This window comes from Emys orbicularis, chromosome 1, assembly GCF_028017835.1.
Source record: "Emys orbicularis isolate rEmyOrb1 chromosome 1, rEmyOrb1.hap1, whole genome shotgun sequence".
Classification (NCBI taxonomy): domain Eukaryota; kingdom Metazoa; phylum Chordata; order Testudines; family Emydidae; genus Emys; species Emys orbicularis.
In genome coordinates this window covers 89,374,733-89,390,233 of record NC_088683.1, presented here as the reverse complement: position 1 = coordinate 89,390,233, position 15,501 = coordinate 89,374,733, and the positions used below count along the sequence as shown (strand labels likewise).

The following is a 15,501-nucleotide window of genomic DNA, read 5'->3' as shown; positions in this document are numbered from 1 at the left end:
TAAAAGGAATGTAGAGTTGAACTAGATATCTACCTTGCATTTCTCCCTTGCCAGCCTTTTCCACCCAGGAAGATGTGGCTGTTCTGGACAAATATCCTCAAATCATGTCAGCCTTGCATGCGTCTTTGATACAGTTACAGATTCTTGTAGTGAAAGTATTCTTATGAGTGCATTTTGGCTCCTGCATCTCATGTTCCAGCAGAAAAACAGGACCTTGGCTTTTCAGGTCTGCTAAAGAAAAACCTTCAGAGCCCTTCTGATATCTAATGTGTCAGAGTTGTTCTCTAATGTTTGCATCTGATTAGAAAGACAGCAAGGAACATCTGAAATAAAATTTCTCTTTACATGTGAAAACTTCTAGTTTTCTTAGAAACACTTCCTGTAATTAAAATCATATAATGAGTCTGACTAGACAAAATCCCTAACTTCTTAATGTGTTCAGTTGTAATGGCTTCCAGGATGGTGCCCTTAAGTATGAGGACGCATACGGTCATTGAATTTAAGATATTGCATTGGTGACAGCCTATTGAATCTTGCATAATTCATACTATAATCACCCTTTCTGTGCACTATTCCACAAACTCATTTCAGCAAGAGAAGCACATTCTGAATGTGATTCTTCCCAAGAAGTTAGGAGAGTACTAAGGACCCAACTGAAATTACTTCTTTCCCCAACTGACTTTGCTTAACAGCCACGTTGTGCACGACTTGGGTTTTTCAGATATTAATGCATCACTGGGCCATAGCTTATACGATTCTTTTGTAACAGAAGGTGAAGGAGTGGATGTGCAGCACAGTGAGTAATCTCAAGAGCACTACAGCTTTCCCTGTAAATGTGACCCCAGGAGCTCAACTCTGTTCTAGTCCTCAGTGATCTTCTGTATCACTCTGGTCAGTGATGGAATAGGGGAAAATCACACAGCAATCTTGCCCATTCTTTAGAAAAGGTGCCAACAGCTGCCACCTATAGTTCATTTGCCTTAACAAGTACCTCATCTTGTAATATATGTATTATTATTACAGAAATCTGCTGGCTAATGTAAACAAGGTGATGAGTGGCTTAGCCAGCTTCAAGGGAATCGACTGAAACAAACTTCACTCTCCTGGCTATGACATGTATCTGATCAGGTATTCTTCTGTTACATTTACAATTCCCTTTAGGGCCATTGTCCTGGACCATCATTAAAAAAGACTAATGAAACATTAGCATTGCTTCCCTGTGACCTGTAATACAGATGTCAGGTTATTTGTTTGGGGACATGACTCCAAAAAAGGATCCCAATGAGAGCTCTATGGCTATGTGTGTCCTCTAGCAATCAACATCTCTTGCAAGCATGTTATCCAGAAATGGACACAAGTGTATTCCTTGGTGAATGTTCTGGGCATTATTACAAGGATAAATTGGGACCCCTTGTATTTATAATGGAAGGATGTGTCTGAAAACCTGAGGAAACTTCTAGTGGCATGTGGTGATTTGATATGACGGTAGGCTTCTCCTTGAGGCCTACTGACTTTAAAAAAATCCTATGAATGGAACACTCATTAGCATGGAAGAAAGTTTCCATTCACAATCCCTTAGATCTGGTGCATTTGTCGAGGTCCTTAGATCTGACAGTTCTGACTCCTTGCAACTTCTTCAGAATAGAAGTGAAAAAAATACTTTCTGATTCTTTCAAAGACCAAATGCAAATTCTTTTTGATTTTCTCCAGGTCTCATTTGTTTGTGGAAGATCTTTTCCAGGCTAGGAGGAAGCAGGAAAGATGCCTTCATCAAATGAGGGGATTTCAGATTCTGGCAGATGGTAATATGGAATGCACTGTGTCACTTGAGGTGGAATGACCTGAATTCTGAAGGTCCCCTTTCTGCATCTTCCCTCAGCTCAATCATGATTCCCTTCCATTGGTTCTACAGTATCAGTACGTACATAGGAAGCACCTGCAATGAGGATGCGAGTGAGCACTTGTTTGCAGAGGACTACACTGCCACTTTGTCAAGGAAAAACTGGTAAGAGGCAGATTCCACCAGCTGCTTCTCCTGCTGGTCTGCCTTCCAAGTGAAGAACTATAAATCTCTTTTTACTAAACTGGTAGCTATGAAGCAAAATGGATAACTGGAAGGTGTCCAAATGGCATGAGCTACGATGAATGATGCGCCAAAACCAGCGTTCAGTAGGGTTTGTGCACGTTGTCTTCTGCAACAAACTGTGTTTTAGTTAAGTGTGCCGTGAGAGGGATGTCCTAGAGAAATAGCTTGTTAAGGTGAAGGAGTGCAGTTACATAGTGAAGTAGGTGATTGAGGCATGGTGTCACCTCTGCTTCATAGCATCTGCAAAGTCAGGGCTCTCTTTCTGTCTACTTGATCCCTCAGAAGATGGAGTCAATGGAAATAACTATCTGACCTACTACAATCACAGTGGCATCAATTTTGGCCCTATGGTAGCATCCTATCAACTTTTACCAATGATCAGATGGATGTATTACCTTCTAGACAGCTGGTCCCATTCAACCCTAGGAGTGGATGTTTCTAGGTGTGATGTTTTTCCAAACAGGATTCAGGTAACTCTCACTCCTTCAGGGAGGAGTCAAATCAGGGTCAGCTGAGGAATTTTCTGAAAGCCTCCTCATTTTTATTTACTCTCTAGCACCTCTGTTGGAATGAGCAAAGAGAAACAAGTCAAGGGGTAGTATATTCCTTTTATTGTTGAGACTGCTGATGGAGAGTGTCCTTGGAGCAATATGTACTATGTACTGAGTATGAAAGGATCTCCATGCACAGCTGGATTAAAATCTTGCAGCTTTTCTGTAGTCATGTATCAAATGCAGCACACTTCTGGAAGGCATCCATGGCATAGGCGGAGGGTGCCCCTGCAGTAACCTGTACTAGGAAATGGCCAAGAGGAAATCTCTGGGTTGCAGAGGGTGATCTGCCAGTTTTCCTGCAGCGATAACTATCGAATGCAGTATATCCATGGACGGAATGGGAAGGGGTGCCAACTAATGAAACAGAAGACAGAGAAGCTGCTTGGTTGATGCGGAGAAGTTGGTGGGCTTGCCTTGTGAGAATTTTCACCTCATTTACTGAATTTCTCCTCTGCCATACTTTGCTGTATAAAGTATGATGCAAATGACTTTCTTTTAATGCTTTTGTTGGCTCTGAGCCAAGAATTCTGGTTCTGCTGGGTTCTCTGGAGGGGCTCCAACCACTCCCACGGGTTCCATGTCCTCCTACTTAAACAGTCCAATAAAAGGGGATGGGGCACAGCAGCTCTTAGTAGAAAAACATATGGTACCTTTGGACGAAAGGGAAGAGGGCCAATTGCTTCATTATAGGCCTTTTAATTAGCCTTGGTGCAGGTTCTCCAGGCAGAGGAAGACACAGACAATTTGGTGACGAGATGGAGGAGGGGGAAAGACAGAAAATAGAAGAGAAGAGAGAAAAGGAGGGGAAAAAAGTAGGTAAAAGGTCCCAGCAAAGAGGAAGATCCCTTTCTGGGCTCTTGACAGACTAAAAGGTAAAAAGGATGGGGTACCTAAGATTCCATGTTTCCTCCTGCAGGGGCAAACACTTCTGAAGGGAAGTTGTCAGGGAGGTTCCCCTTCAGCCAGGCTTGCACAGATGGAATGCTGTAACAGCCTCCTTTAATCAGAAGAACGGACATGACCCAGATATGCCCCACGCAAAGGAGAGCAGCAGAACAATCAGTTTCAGCTATCCCCTCACACTACATATTATGGGCAGCCAGAACAATTTGTTCACCCAGGAAGGGCTGCCGGGCCTCCTGCCAGCCAATCATGGCCTGATACAAAGCAACTGAAATAATTGCTCTCCTGGTCCAAGTTAGGTCTAGATAACACTGGTTAAAACTCTGGAGACCTATCTTCATTAGCACTCACACTACTGCCACCACCAGTAAAGCTGTAGTAGTGGGAAATGTGAAGAGAAAAAGCTACTGTAGACAGAGCCTAAAGAATTTTAAATAACCACTAAAACAGAATACCAGACTAAAAGGATCACTGGTCTATTGCAACATGACAGTTCATGTGTGTCTGCATTTTATGTGCTATGCCACATTTTTTGGAGGATAGAAGTTATTAAGTATGGAAGAGTTTTATCAGTCTCTCAATTACTTCATTTACAATTTAGAGATTCATGGAATTGATCTGAAGGCAACATTTGGCTCTAAAAAAAGTAAAACTTGAAAGAAAAAGTCAGTGGATATAACGTCACATACAAATGTTTTTGACTCCTTTATCAAGAAACACAGAATTCTACTTTCCATTTGAAATGTTATGGTTAAAATGAAAATCAAAAAACCAAAACATTAAAAAGTCAGAAGACAAATGTACATATATGTACACAGACAATAAGACTCAAACAATTATACTTGAAAATAAATGTTTAATGAAGACTAATTATAGGTGAACAAATAACTTAGAATTGGGGGAAGATGCTGATTCCTCATTATTTCATTCACTGCTCTCAGATAAGAATATTGATAATGCTGACATTAGATAGTTGTCATTCACCAGCAGAAAATTTTTAGAATTTGACAGTCTGAATTACTACACAGGAAATGTAGATCACCTTGCTGGTGCCATGCAATATGGGCGTTCAGTTTTCACAGTTATAAAAGTTAGTGCCATTGCTTTAAAATACATCACTTCTGCACATCCCACAAGAATTTATGCTGAAGGACCAGTGAAGTCATATACACAATTGTCTACTGAGTAAAAAAAAATTCCCCCTTGTCATTCCTGAAGCTTAAAATTTTTCAATTTGCTTTGGGTAGAAAAGGCATTTTACAGGCTGAAAAAATACTTTCAGCTACAAGGATTACCTCATTCTTTCTCTTCCATGGCCTACAAACACTTAGTGTATCCCCAGAAAGCAAGATTTTTAGATAGTTTGCATTAGGGTCCAGTTTCCTTAGTGCCTCTGCATGCAGAACTCCCACAGAAGATACAAGTTGCACATAGACTCATAGACTTTAAGGTCAGAAGGGACCATTATGATCATCTAGTCTGACCTCCTGCATGATGCAGGCCACAAAAGCTGACCCACCCACTCCTGGAATAATTCTCTCCCTTGACTCAGCAGTTGAAGTCCCCAAATCATGATTTAAAGACTTCAAGTCGCAGAGAATCCTCCAGCAAGCGACCCCTGCCCCATGCTGCGGAGGAAGGCGAAAAACCTCCAGGGCCTCTGCCAATCTACCCTGGAGGAAAATTCCTTCCCGACCCCAAATATGGCGATCAGCAGAACCCCGAGCATGCGGGCAAGGTTCTCCAGCCAGACCCACATTGACCATTGATACTAATTACCAGCGATGGCACGTTATTGACCTATTGACTAAAATCACGTTATCCCATCAAACCATCCCCTCCATAAACTTATCAAGCTTGATCTTAAAGCCAGAGAGGTCGTTCGCCCCCACTGTTTCCCTCGGAAGGCTGTTCCAGAACTTCACCCCTCTGACGGTTAGAAACCGTCGTCTAATTTCAAGCCTAAACTTCCCGACGGCCAGTTTATATCCATTTGTTCTCGTGTCCACATGGATGAGCAGAATTTGGTCCATAATGGGTATTATACCTAAGATGCTGTTAGTGTCCCGCACAGCAAGAAATAATTCAGAAAGGGTTAGTGACAGACTGTTCCACCCTATTTTGTCAGATGTACTGGGGTCTTGTGAACACATTCTGCAGCTACTTCTTGTCCCTAAAGAAACTGCCGAGAAAAGTCTAAATTATTTAATTCTGCTCACCCCACTATTTATGCTCTACTTTCAATTTACATTTGTTTTAGAACTTTTTTGATACTCCAGGATTTTATAGCTCAAGGATTAGAGATATGTCTAAACATGCCAAAACTATGAGAAAATCTGGATCCAAGCCTTGTGGCTTGGGTCCATCTTTTTAAAGGATGGATTCAGGATCTATTAGAACAACCTGCATTTCAGACATAGATACATAAGGATGATGCAAAAATTTGTATAGGGAAGGCCATTGACAACTTAGTATATTTAAGTAATTGTCTGATCTGACTTCTAAAAAAAAATAAAAAGTTAAACTGCAACATACTTACATGAAAGGAATTTTTGACATTTAATATGAAAAACATTTTGACAAATTCTGAACAGACAGCATTTTGTAACAAAAAATGAATATAAGCATTTTTTCTTGTAAGCTACTGTAGTTAAGCATGTCAGTATTTTAAATTAGCTACACTAGCCACTTGATGCATCACTTCTACAGGATGTCACATCACATAACTGATATAACTTGACATAAAATTATGGAAGGATACATGCTAATTCAAAAATATTTCTATTACAAAAGTGAAGGCAGCTACATGTGTGTGTTTAAAGTATTTGGTATTCTTAGTTTCACCAGTGTATCAACAACAATTTGTATTTTTAGCCCATACAGAAATATTGTACCCAAAATTAATAAAATATAAGGTATACACCTAGTTAAGAACAGTTATTTTATAACAGAAAAGGTCCTCTACCCTTCTCCATGCAGTCAGCTTCAATCTGCATATCTTCCTTTTCAAGGGAAAAAGCCCACAAACGTTAACAGGTCTTGCTCATTAAAATAGCCATAGCTCCTTTGTCTGGACCTAATGTATAGTAATTCAATCATTTAAAGAGTAAATTACAGAACATTAGCCATTTACATGCCAGATCCAAATGCTTAAAATCAAAAACAAAAATAACTTAATTCTTAATGTGCTTTTCCTGTAGATTACAGGGACCCTTGGGCATATTATTGATTTATGAATTGAAGTCCATACAGAAATACACTTACTTGTAGATGTTTCTGATTGAGAATTGCTAAAACCATCACTTCATCATCCTGGAACACAACATCTAGTTCACGTTTTAACACAACAGCAGAGGACTTGCACACCTTACTTGACTCCCAAATCTGTTAAAGGGAATAATGTATCAAAGGTTCTATAAAGAACAGGATATAAAACTTTCAGTCAATAAATAAGGGTACATACAAAAAGTAAGTAAGAAACTCATAAATGGAATCATTTTAAATCATTGAGAATAACTGCTCAACACTTTTAATGGTTTTCAGTTATTAGATTACTAGGTAGGGAAGTACAATCCAAATAGATAAAATGCAATATTGATATTTTTCCCATACTGACTGACTCCCCTATACTTCTACTCAGAGAAGTCACATGCACAAAGTTCACCGGTTCCTAACTTGAAATCAAAGAAAAGAATTTTTAAAATGAAACTACCAGCTATTGCATTATATATTTCATTTGCATAAGAAATTTCAAGAATATGAATACTGATTATTGAAGTCAGGAAAGAAACAACAAGGAAAAGAACAGGGTCACCTCTGCTAATGGTAGCACTGCAGTTTATCACAGGAATGTAGGGATCAAAAAATATAGCACAGATATTATACACAAGTACATATCCTAAACAAGTAACAACATGTAAATATGCCCATACAACTGGAAATAAGTTACCTTACCCTTATTGTCTGGTCATCCGACGATGTCAGAAATAAAGATCCATCAGGAGAAAATGTCACACAGTGAACCCAACTCAGATGTCCTCTGCAATCAGCTACTTTTAAAAAGGATTCTGTATTCCATAACTACAGCAAAAATATAACAAAGGAAGACCCCAACTATATCATCACCACTACATTCTAAGTACGAAACACAAAGCACATACAATAGTACCTAAGAACATACCAATTTTTTCTACTAGTATTTGCTTTCAGTCCTCATCCTGAGTATACTAACTGTAATATGGAGTTGTCTTCTGCGGTCACTATTTACTATAGATATTTATTCTTTGAAAGATCAGCCTTCTCAGTTGTATAACTAAATCAATCTAATATATGTAGTGCTCAACTGTAGACTTAAATGTATCAGTTTTAGAAAATATGATACTCAAATATTTTAGGACTAGAATGGATAAAGTAAGTATTCCATCCACTGCAGTAACTCCTCACTTTAAGTCGTCCTGGTTAATGTTGTTTCGTTGTGATGTTGCTGATCAATTAGGGAACATGCTCATTTAAAGTTGGGCAATGTGCTTCTCCTAGCCTACAGCACCTCAGCCTCCTTGCTTGCCTCATCTCCAGTGCCAGTGGGCTGTGCCTGTGTGGGGTAAGGCAGGGGCACCTCCCAACTATAGTACTGTACTGTATGTACAGTATGTTTGTAAACACACAGCATGTGCACACTACTCCCCCCCCCACACACACAGCATAGTATTAAATTGTTTATTTAAAATTGTTTAAAATATATATAATGCCTTTTGTCTGGCAAAAAAAAAATCCCTGGAACCTAACCCCCCCTATTTACATTAATTCTTATGGGGAAATTGGATTCGCTTAACATCGTTTCGCTTAAAGTCGCATTTTTCAGGAACATAACTACAACCTTAAGTGAGGAGTTACTGTACTTAGTGTTTTTCACTTGGCTGAATCATCAAAAGCCCTGTAGTGTACCGGTATATTGTACAAGAGTCTTTTATACCATATTATCTCTTGAAGACTGAGTTTTTCTGATTTATTTTTCTTTTAACATGTACAGTTAAATAAAATGTTCATTTTGCGACTTATGTGAAAATATAAAAATAAACGATGTTCGAAATGAAAAATATGTATAGTTCAAAAACAATATTTCACCATTCAAAATTATACCTCTAATAAAATGAGTAAAAAAAATAGAAAAATGAATTTAAAATATTACATTATGTGCTAAGAATACTAAAGTAACTAAGTACATTTTGCGCGCACACACACATGTGCAGTTATTGAAAAGTTCTAGCTCTCCAAAACTATGGAGAAAATGGGGTGTCTAAATCCATTATAGTATCCCAGGAGTACTATTTAAATTATGTTAACAAGGATAGTCACTTACCTCAACAGAATAATGTGATAAAGCAACTGTTACCAACTGATTGCCAGGACAAAAGTCACAGTACTGGATTGTACTGTGGTGACTTATAAGGACTTCTGCTAACAAGTCACTGGTTATAACATCAAGAAGCTGCAAACATATACAATTCTAATAATTATATTGTATTATCATGACTATTACTTAGCTGCTCAATAAAAACTATAAGATTTATATGTACTTTACTGCTGGCAAGTAATTAACTATGATCATTAGTAGTAGTTTAAAGCACTCAACAACATGTATTCACCAACTGGGAAGAATGTGGTTCCTTAAATTAACAGACCCACTCCTTTTTCAGAGACCTTATAACATCCAAGTATTTAATTAAAGCATATTTAAATACACACTTTAATACAAAATAATTACTCCTGAAGGAATTTGGCACCAAAAAAAAAAAAAAAAAAAATTATGTGCACAATATTTTAAAATTCTGCAAATTGTATTCGTCAATAAATAAATGTGGAGGCTCCAGCATGGCAGTGAAGAGCACAGGCCACTGGCTGCACAGAGTGGGAGATCACCCTGAAGCCCCCCTCCTTCCCACAGGACACAGACTCGGTGAGGCTGCACCTGACCCTGACACAGCACAAGGGCCGGGCCTGCCCCAGAAACATCCCAGGACCCTGCCTCTCTGCGCCAGGTGCAACAGGTGTGAGCAGGCAGGCTCAGCCCAGCAGGATCCAAGTGTGGAAGGGCTTAGTGTGGGGGGATCCAGGTGTGGGGTGAGAGGGTTCTGTACAGGGCAGTCTAGGTGCAGGCAGCTCAGCGGGGGGGTCCAGGTGCAAGGGGGGGGGAGAGATCTGGATGTATGGGCTCATTGGGGGGTTTCGGTGCAGGGGCAATCAATGGGACTCTGTGGGGGGGGTTCAGCTGATGGTGGCTGGCACTCAGCGGGGGGGGGGCATGGAAGGGTTTAGCGGGGTGGGGGTGTCCAGATACTGGGAGATTGGGGCTTGGTAGGGTGGGTGTATGGGTGCAGCTAGTTTGGATTCAATGGGTCTGGGTGCGGGGGACTCATCAGGGTGGTCTGGGTGCAGGGTGGGGCTCAGGAGGAGGTGTGTGGGGTGGGATTAGGGGGATCTGGGTCCATAGGGGCTCCGGATGCAGGGGTAAGCCTCGGCGGGGTGGCGGTTCAGGTGTGGAGGCTCAGCAGTGGAGTCTAGGTATGGGGGCATCCAGAACACGGGGGTTGGGCGGACAGGGGAGCGGCAGACAGGGGAGCAACTCCCTATACAGTGATCCCTCCCCCCATGGCTGAGGAGCAATGGGGCATGAAGTGAGGGGTGGAGGGGCTGCAGAGCTTCCTGCAGCCGAGGGAGGATTCTGGGGGTGCGTCTGCCCCAGCCGCTCCTTGCAGGGGAAGAGCAACTCCCATCCGCCCCCAGCTTAGCAGAGACTAGCAGCTGAGCCAGGCACAGATTAGGAGCCACCAGCCAGAGCATCCCTATCCCCTGCAGTGGTTTACCTCTCCGCCGGCTGCCCACGCTGCTGGGGACAGGTGCATGACCGCTCTTGTGGCTTCCCCATCAGAAAGTCATTTTTCTGCAGGGAAGCAAAAAAATCTGCGAGGGACATGAATTCTGCACATGTGCAGTTGCACAGAATTCCTCCAGGAGTATAGAATATTAAAAATATATAGTATTTTTGACCTCAAAACATGCTACATTGGCTTTACAGGTACTCTTAGAACACTGTGTAAATGAATATTTTTCTTTTAAATATTTGTATGATGCAGCCAATTCTTAAAGGAAACAACTTTACATTAGTACTGGCTCCATCAACTATAGTCAACATGCTGTAAAACTAACTTTTCCTCAGTCGTTTCATTTTTTTCAAATCACCAATTATTATTAAATTAAATCTGGTAAGTAGTCCATTATATAATGTTTATTAAATAAAATTAAAGCCATTTTTGAGTTGTACAACTAATCCTGAAAGTATCTTATTTCTGCATACCAGAACTCAAAGGCTGAATGCTTTATCAAAACTCTAACAAACAGAAGGCTAATCCTACGCCAATTTTTAATCCTGAACTACTTTAATAACCCAATTGTAGGAGCCTGAAAAAAAGAGTTTATAATACTAATTATCACATAATGGCAAAATTAGACTTTGAATCATCTCCTGACTCAATCCACAATGATTTGACATCTTTTCTAGCTTCCCTCAAATGCCTTTAAACAGACTACCATAATTTAGTAGTTCACACAGTTATGCCTGTCCCTTCATGGAACACATTTACAATGTTACCCATGTGTCTCTATGCCCACTAGTCGCAGGGTGTCACACCTACGGCATGCTGGCCACTTTCATCCATCTGCAACTCCCTCTGTGCACAAAGAGGACCTGGCCTGCTGATGCTCCTCCACAGATTATTCAAAGGGGCCATGAAGGAGGCGCAAGCTTGTGCAGGGTTAGGGCTTTCCTCCTCCTGCTGTTGTCACCAAGACTTTCAAACTAGTTTTACATACAATTAGCTGCTTTGCTTCCCCTCCACTGCAGCTACCACAGAAGGCTCAAAGGAGGGGCAGCTTTTCAAATGTCCAGGGAGGCTCCTGTAACTCAGGCCTCCAGGGCTCTCTAAAAACTATGCTGGTGTCTCTCCACAGTCCCCAGAGCTCAAATAGAAGATACTCATCCAGAAGTCCTGGATTCAGTCCCTACAAATGACCTAATCAAGGATGTTGGCTATAGTGTCTGTAACCGTAGAACACAATCTGCTTCCAGAGCTAGAAAGAAAAATCAAGAACCCTGATGCCCAGCGCTCCTCTGTGTTGCACAAATATTATGTAACCCTCTGGCAGTGTGTTGCGCCCCCTTCGTGGGCTTGTCCACATATCAGCATGCTTTCTCTCTCACCAGTTATTCCAATGGCTAAAGTGGAAGAGGTCTCTGCAACGCATAATTCAAACCCTGCTGGGGTGGGTGTCTGTGTGTCTGTGTCTGAAGTCCCTGCAGTAATTGTTGTCATAATTTATATTGCAAAATATTGTATTTAAACAGGAATTTGGATTCTGTGTTAGTATTTGTCTTGGTGCTGTAGTTTTAGTGTTGGTATTTTGGTTAATGGAAGCTGTCCTTCTAAGACAGATGTTGATAAATTGGAGAGGGTTCATAGAAGAGCCACAAGAATGATTAAAGGATTAGAAAACATGCCTCACAGTGATTGAGCTCTTTGAGCTTAACAAAGAGAAGGTTAAAGGGTGACTTGATTATAGTCTATAAGTATCTATATAGGGAACAAATATTTAAAATGGACTCTTTAATTTAGCAAGGAAAGATATAACATGATTCAATGGCTGGAAGCTGAAGCTTGACAAATTCTGACTAGAAATAAAGCATGTATTTTAAATAGTTATAGTAATTAACCATTGGAACAATTTACTAAGGGGCACAGTAGATTCGCATCACTGACCATTTTTAAATCAAGATTGGATATTTTTCTAAAATACATGTTCTGAGAAATATTTTGGAGAAGTTCTATGACCTGTGTTATTCAGGTCAGACTAGATCAGGGGTTGGCAACCTTTCAGAAGTGGTGTGCCGAGTCTTCATTTATTCACTCTAATTTAAGGTTTTGCGTGCCAGTAATACATTTTAATGTTTTTAGAAGGTCTCTTTCTATAAGTCTATAATATATAACTAAACTCTTGTTGTATGTAAAGTAAATAAGGTTTTTAAAATGTTTAAGCAGCTTCATTTAAAATTAAATTAAAATGCAGAGCCCCCCCGAACCGGTGGTCAGGATCCGGGCAGTATGAGTGTCACTGAAAATTGGCACGTGTGTCATAGGTTGCCTACCCCTGGACTAGATAATCAAATGTTCCCTTCTGGCCTTGGAATTTGTAAGAACAGGATGTGGCAGACAGCATGTTTGACATGCAGTGCAATGCGTGAGAGATTTTGCCTCTCTCTTCAGAGAGGGGAGGACCCTGAATTTGTGAACTCCAGAAAGGATAGAATTTGATTTAATAAATTTATCTTTCCAGAAAGCAAGCCTTGTTCTCAAAGGCCTTAGGGCACTGCTAATGAGCTACAGCACTTTTCACTTTTAGATTACCAGTCTGAATCCTTCCCACCTCAGCAGGGATTAAAAATTGTTCCCATATAATGGAAGTTCAGTAGACCCTACATTAGATGTGTTTGCAAGTCCCAGTTCCAGCTCTACTGTCAAACTCATCACTATGTTCTGAGACTAGATTAAGATCTTCATAGTAGGGAATTCTCTTACCACGTGCTATGCATTGTACAGACACAATGAGGGCTTGATCTTGGTTACGTCCTCACATGAGAACTCCTGCAGCAGGGGCCAAAACTGTCTTATTCACTACAAGTTTTTGAAAGTTGGCAATACTTTTTACACACACACTGGAGATGGGCAAGAGATCAAAAATCAGAAAGCCGACAAAAAACACATGGTTTAATTTTTTTAATTCACTATTTTGGATCGGGTCTGATTTTTTAAACTTTTGAGGTTTGCAATACTGCACACTTTGTAGATACAGAACCGGATTTCTAGAGGTTCTGAGCACACGTTAACAGGAGCTGCAAATGCTCAGCACTTATGAAAACGTGGTTCAGAATCTTAAAGAACACAGCAACCTGCAGTCTAAACATATTATTCCACTTTTCTCAAAACAAAAGAACCTTTTGTTTGATATTAGCGGAATACTGTGGGCCAAATACTGCCATAGATTACATCTGAACAACACCAATGGCTTTAGTGAGGATTACTGTCCTAACCAAGAACACAATTTTCACCAAGCAGTTTTAACTTTCAGGTTAATTTATAAAGCTCCATACAATTTCTGAATAAGCTGTTTTATAAATTTGAAAAATCAGAAGTCAGAATTGCTTCCCCTCCTTAGTACACTATATTTCATTCCAAGTCTTCCAGCCATTAGGGTAGTTCTTACCACCAATCCTTAGAACAGCATTTCCCAAACTTTGTAAGTTGGACCCTCCTTTAGGAAAATCCCTGGACTCTTGCCATATATTGCTATAAGGCGTACAGATGTTAATTTATACATCATCTGCACTGTCTGCTCCTAGCTAGTTTTTCAGACCCCACTTTGTTAAGTGCTACCTCAGAATATGAAGAAGAAGCTGGTCATAGCTCCTCGTACCTCTCTACTCCCCCCCATATATCGGGGCTAGTGAATCTTGATCTCCAGGACAGTTGCACTGTAGGAACGAGCATAATTCAAACATTTTTTTCTCCTTATATTATAAAATGTTCCTGCTATCCTCCACTAACGATTTGTACCCAAAAAACCCCACACATGTTTTGGCAACAAAGTATTTTTTTAATTTTACTAAGGTAAAACAAAACAGACCACAGGAAGAAATAAGAGTTTGAATATTATGAAGTACTTACTAAAAGCCGATTTTTGGCTGCCACCATTATTGTAGCACAATTTGCTGACCAGGAGCAACACTTCACTAACACTTCCACATCATCTTGGTGTTCATCTGCATTTCTGAAGAAGTCTTTTATATCAATAGTTTTCAGTTCATTTGCTGAACACACTTCCCAAAGCTTCAAGAACAAATATATTAAAATCAGCCTTAAAAATCAATTAGTGTAAATGACAGAAATTAGCATTAACTGATTACAATACTGATTTGGTTATTAAAAAGCACATACAATATTTTTAATTTAATTTTCAAGATCAACTGGAATGTTACTGTACATTCATGTATGCAAACAGGTCAGAGGGAAAAGAAGATAGCCCCTCTACACTACTGTGTTGAGATTTATCAGAAGGGTAGCCGTGTTAGTCTGAATCTGTAAAAAGCAACAGAGGGTCCTGTGGCACCTTTAAGACTAACAGAAGTATTGGGAGCATAAGCTTTCGTGGGTAAGAACCTCACTTCTTCAGATGCAAGTAATGGAAATCTCCAGAGGCAGGTATAAATCAGTATGGAGATAACGAGGTTAGTTCAATCAGGGAGGGTGAGGTGCTCTGCTAGCAGTAGAGGTGTGAACACCAAGGGAGGAGAAACTGCTTCTGTAGTTGGATAGCCATTCACAGTCTTTGTTTAATCCTGATCTGATGGTGTCAAATTTGCAAATGAACTGGAGCTCAGCAGTTTCTCTTTGGAGTCTGTGTTGAGATTGCACTTGAATGCATACTCAGTTCTGGGCATTTCTGTACCATAAAGGTATTGTAAAATTGGGGGAAGTTCAGAAAAGAGCAACAAAATTATCGAAGGTCTGAAATGTTGACTTTTAAGGAAAGATTAAAAGATTTTATATGCCCTACCTCACCTGCCCTCCACCCCCAAAAAGAGACGGGGGAAACATAATGTAATACACTTTAATCTTTGTTGCTTATGAAATGCATTTAGTTATAGGTTATGTTTAGCTATTAAATATTAAAATTGCACAAAGCAGTTTTCCCTCAAAGTTATTATAAGCATATTTCAGATAAAAACCTAACATTTCTGGGTTTAAAATGCAAGACTATTTTATAATCCCTAACAGAAAGAATGTTTTCTTTTATGGATTACATTTACTGTAGTTTTTCATGTGCACACGACAAAATAAAAACAGCATA

The 15,501-nt window shown here is 40.0% G+C and overlaps 1 protein-coding gene across 5 annotated transcripts in view; it reads right to left on the bottom strand.

Moving 5' to 3' along the window:
- The window catches only part of APAF1 (apoptotic peptidase activating factor 1), a 71,528-nt gene that overhangs the window by 21,391 nt on the left and 34,636 nt on the right, over window positions 1-15,501 (bottom strand). For 3 of the 5 annotated variants that reach the window (XM_065423526.1, XM_065423528.1, XM_065423527.1), the window contains 3 exons: window positions 14,319-14,480; window positions 7,498-7,623; window positions 6,808-6,927 (listed from right to left, as the gene is read on the bottom strand). In XM_065423526.1, the coding sequence (XP_065279598.1) occupies window positions 6,808-6,927; window positions 7,498-7,623; window positions 14,319-14,480 (408 nt within the window). Of the gene's footprint in view, window positions 1-6,807; window positions 6,928-7,497; window positions 7,624-8,902; window positions 9,032-14,318; window positions 14,481-15,501 lie in introns of all 5 variants that reach the window. The other 2 variants (XM_065423524.1, XM_065423525.1) reach the window with 1 other exon arrangement.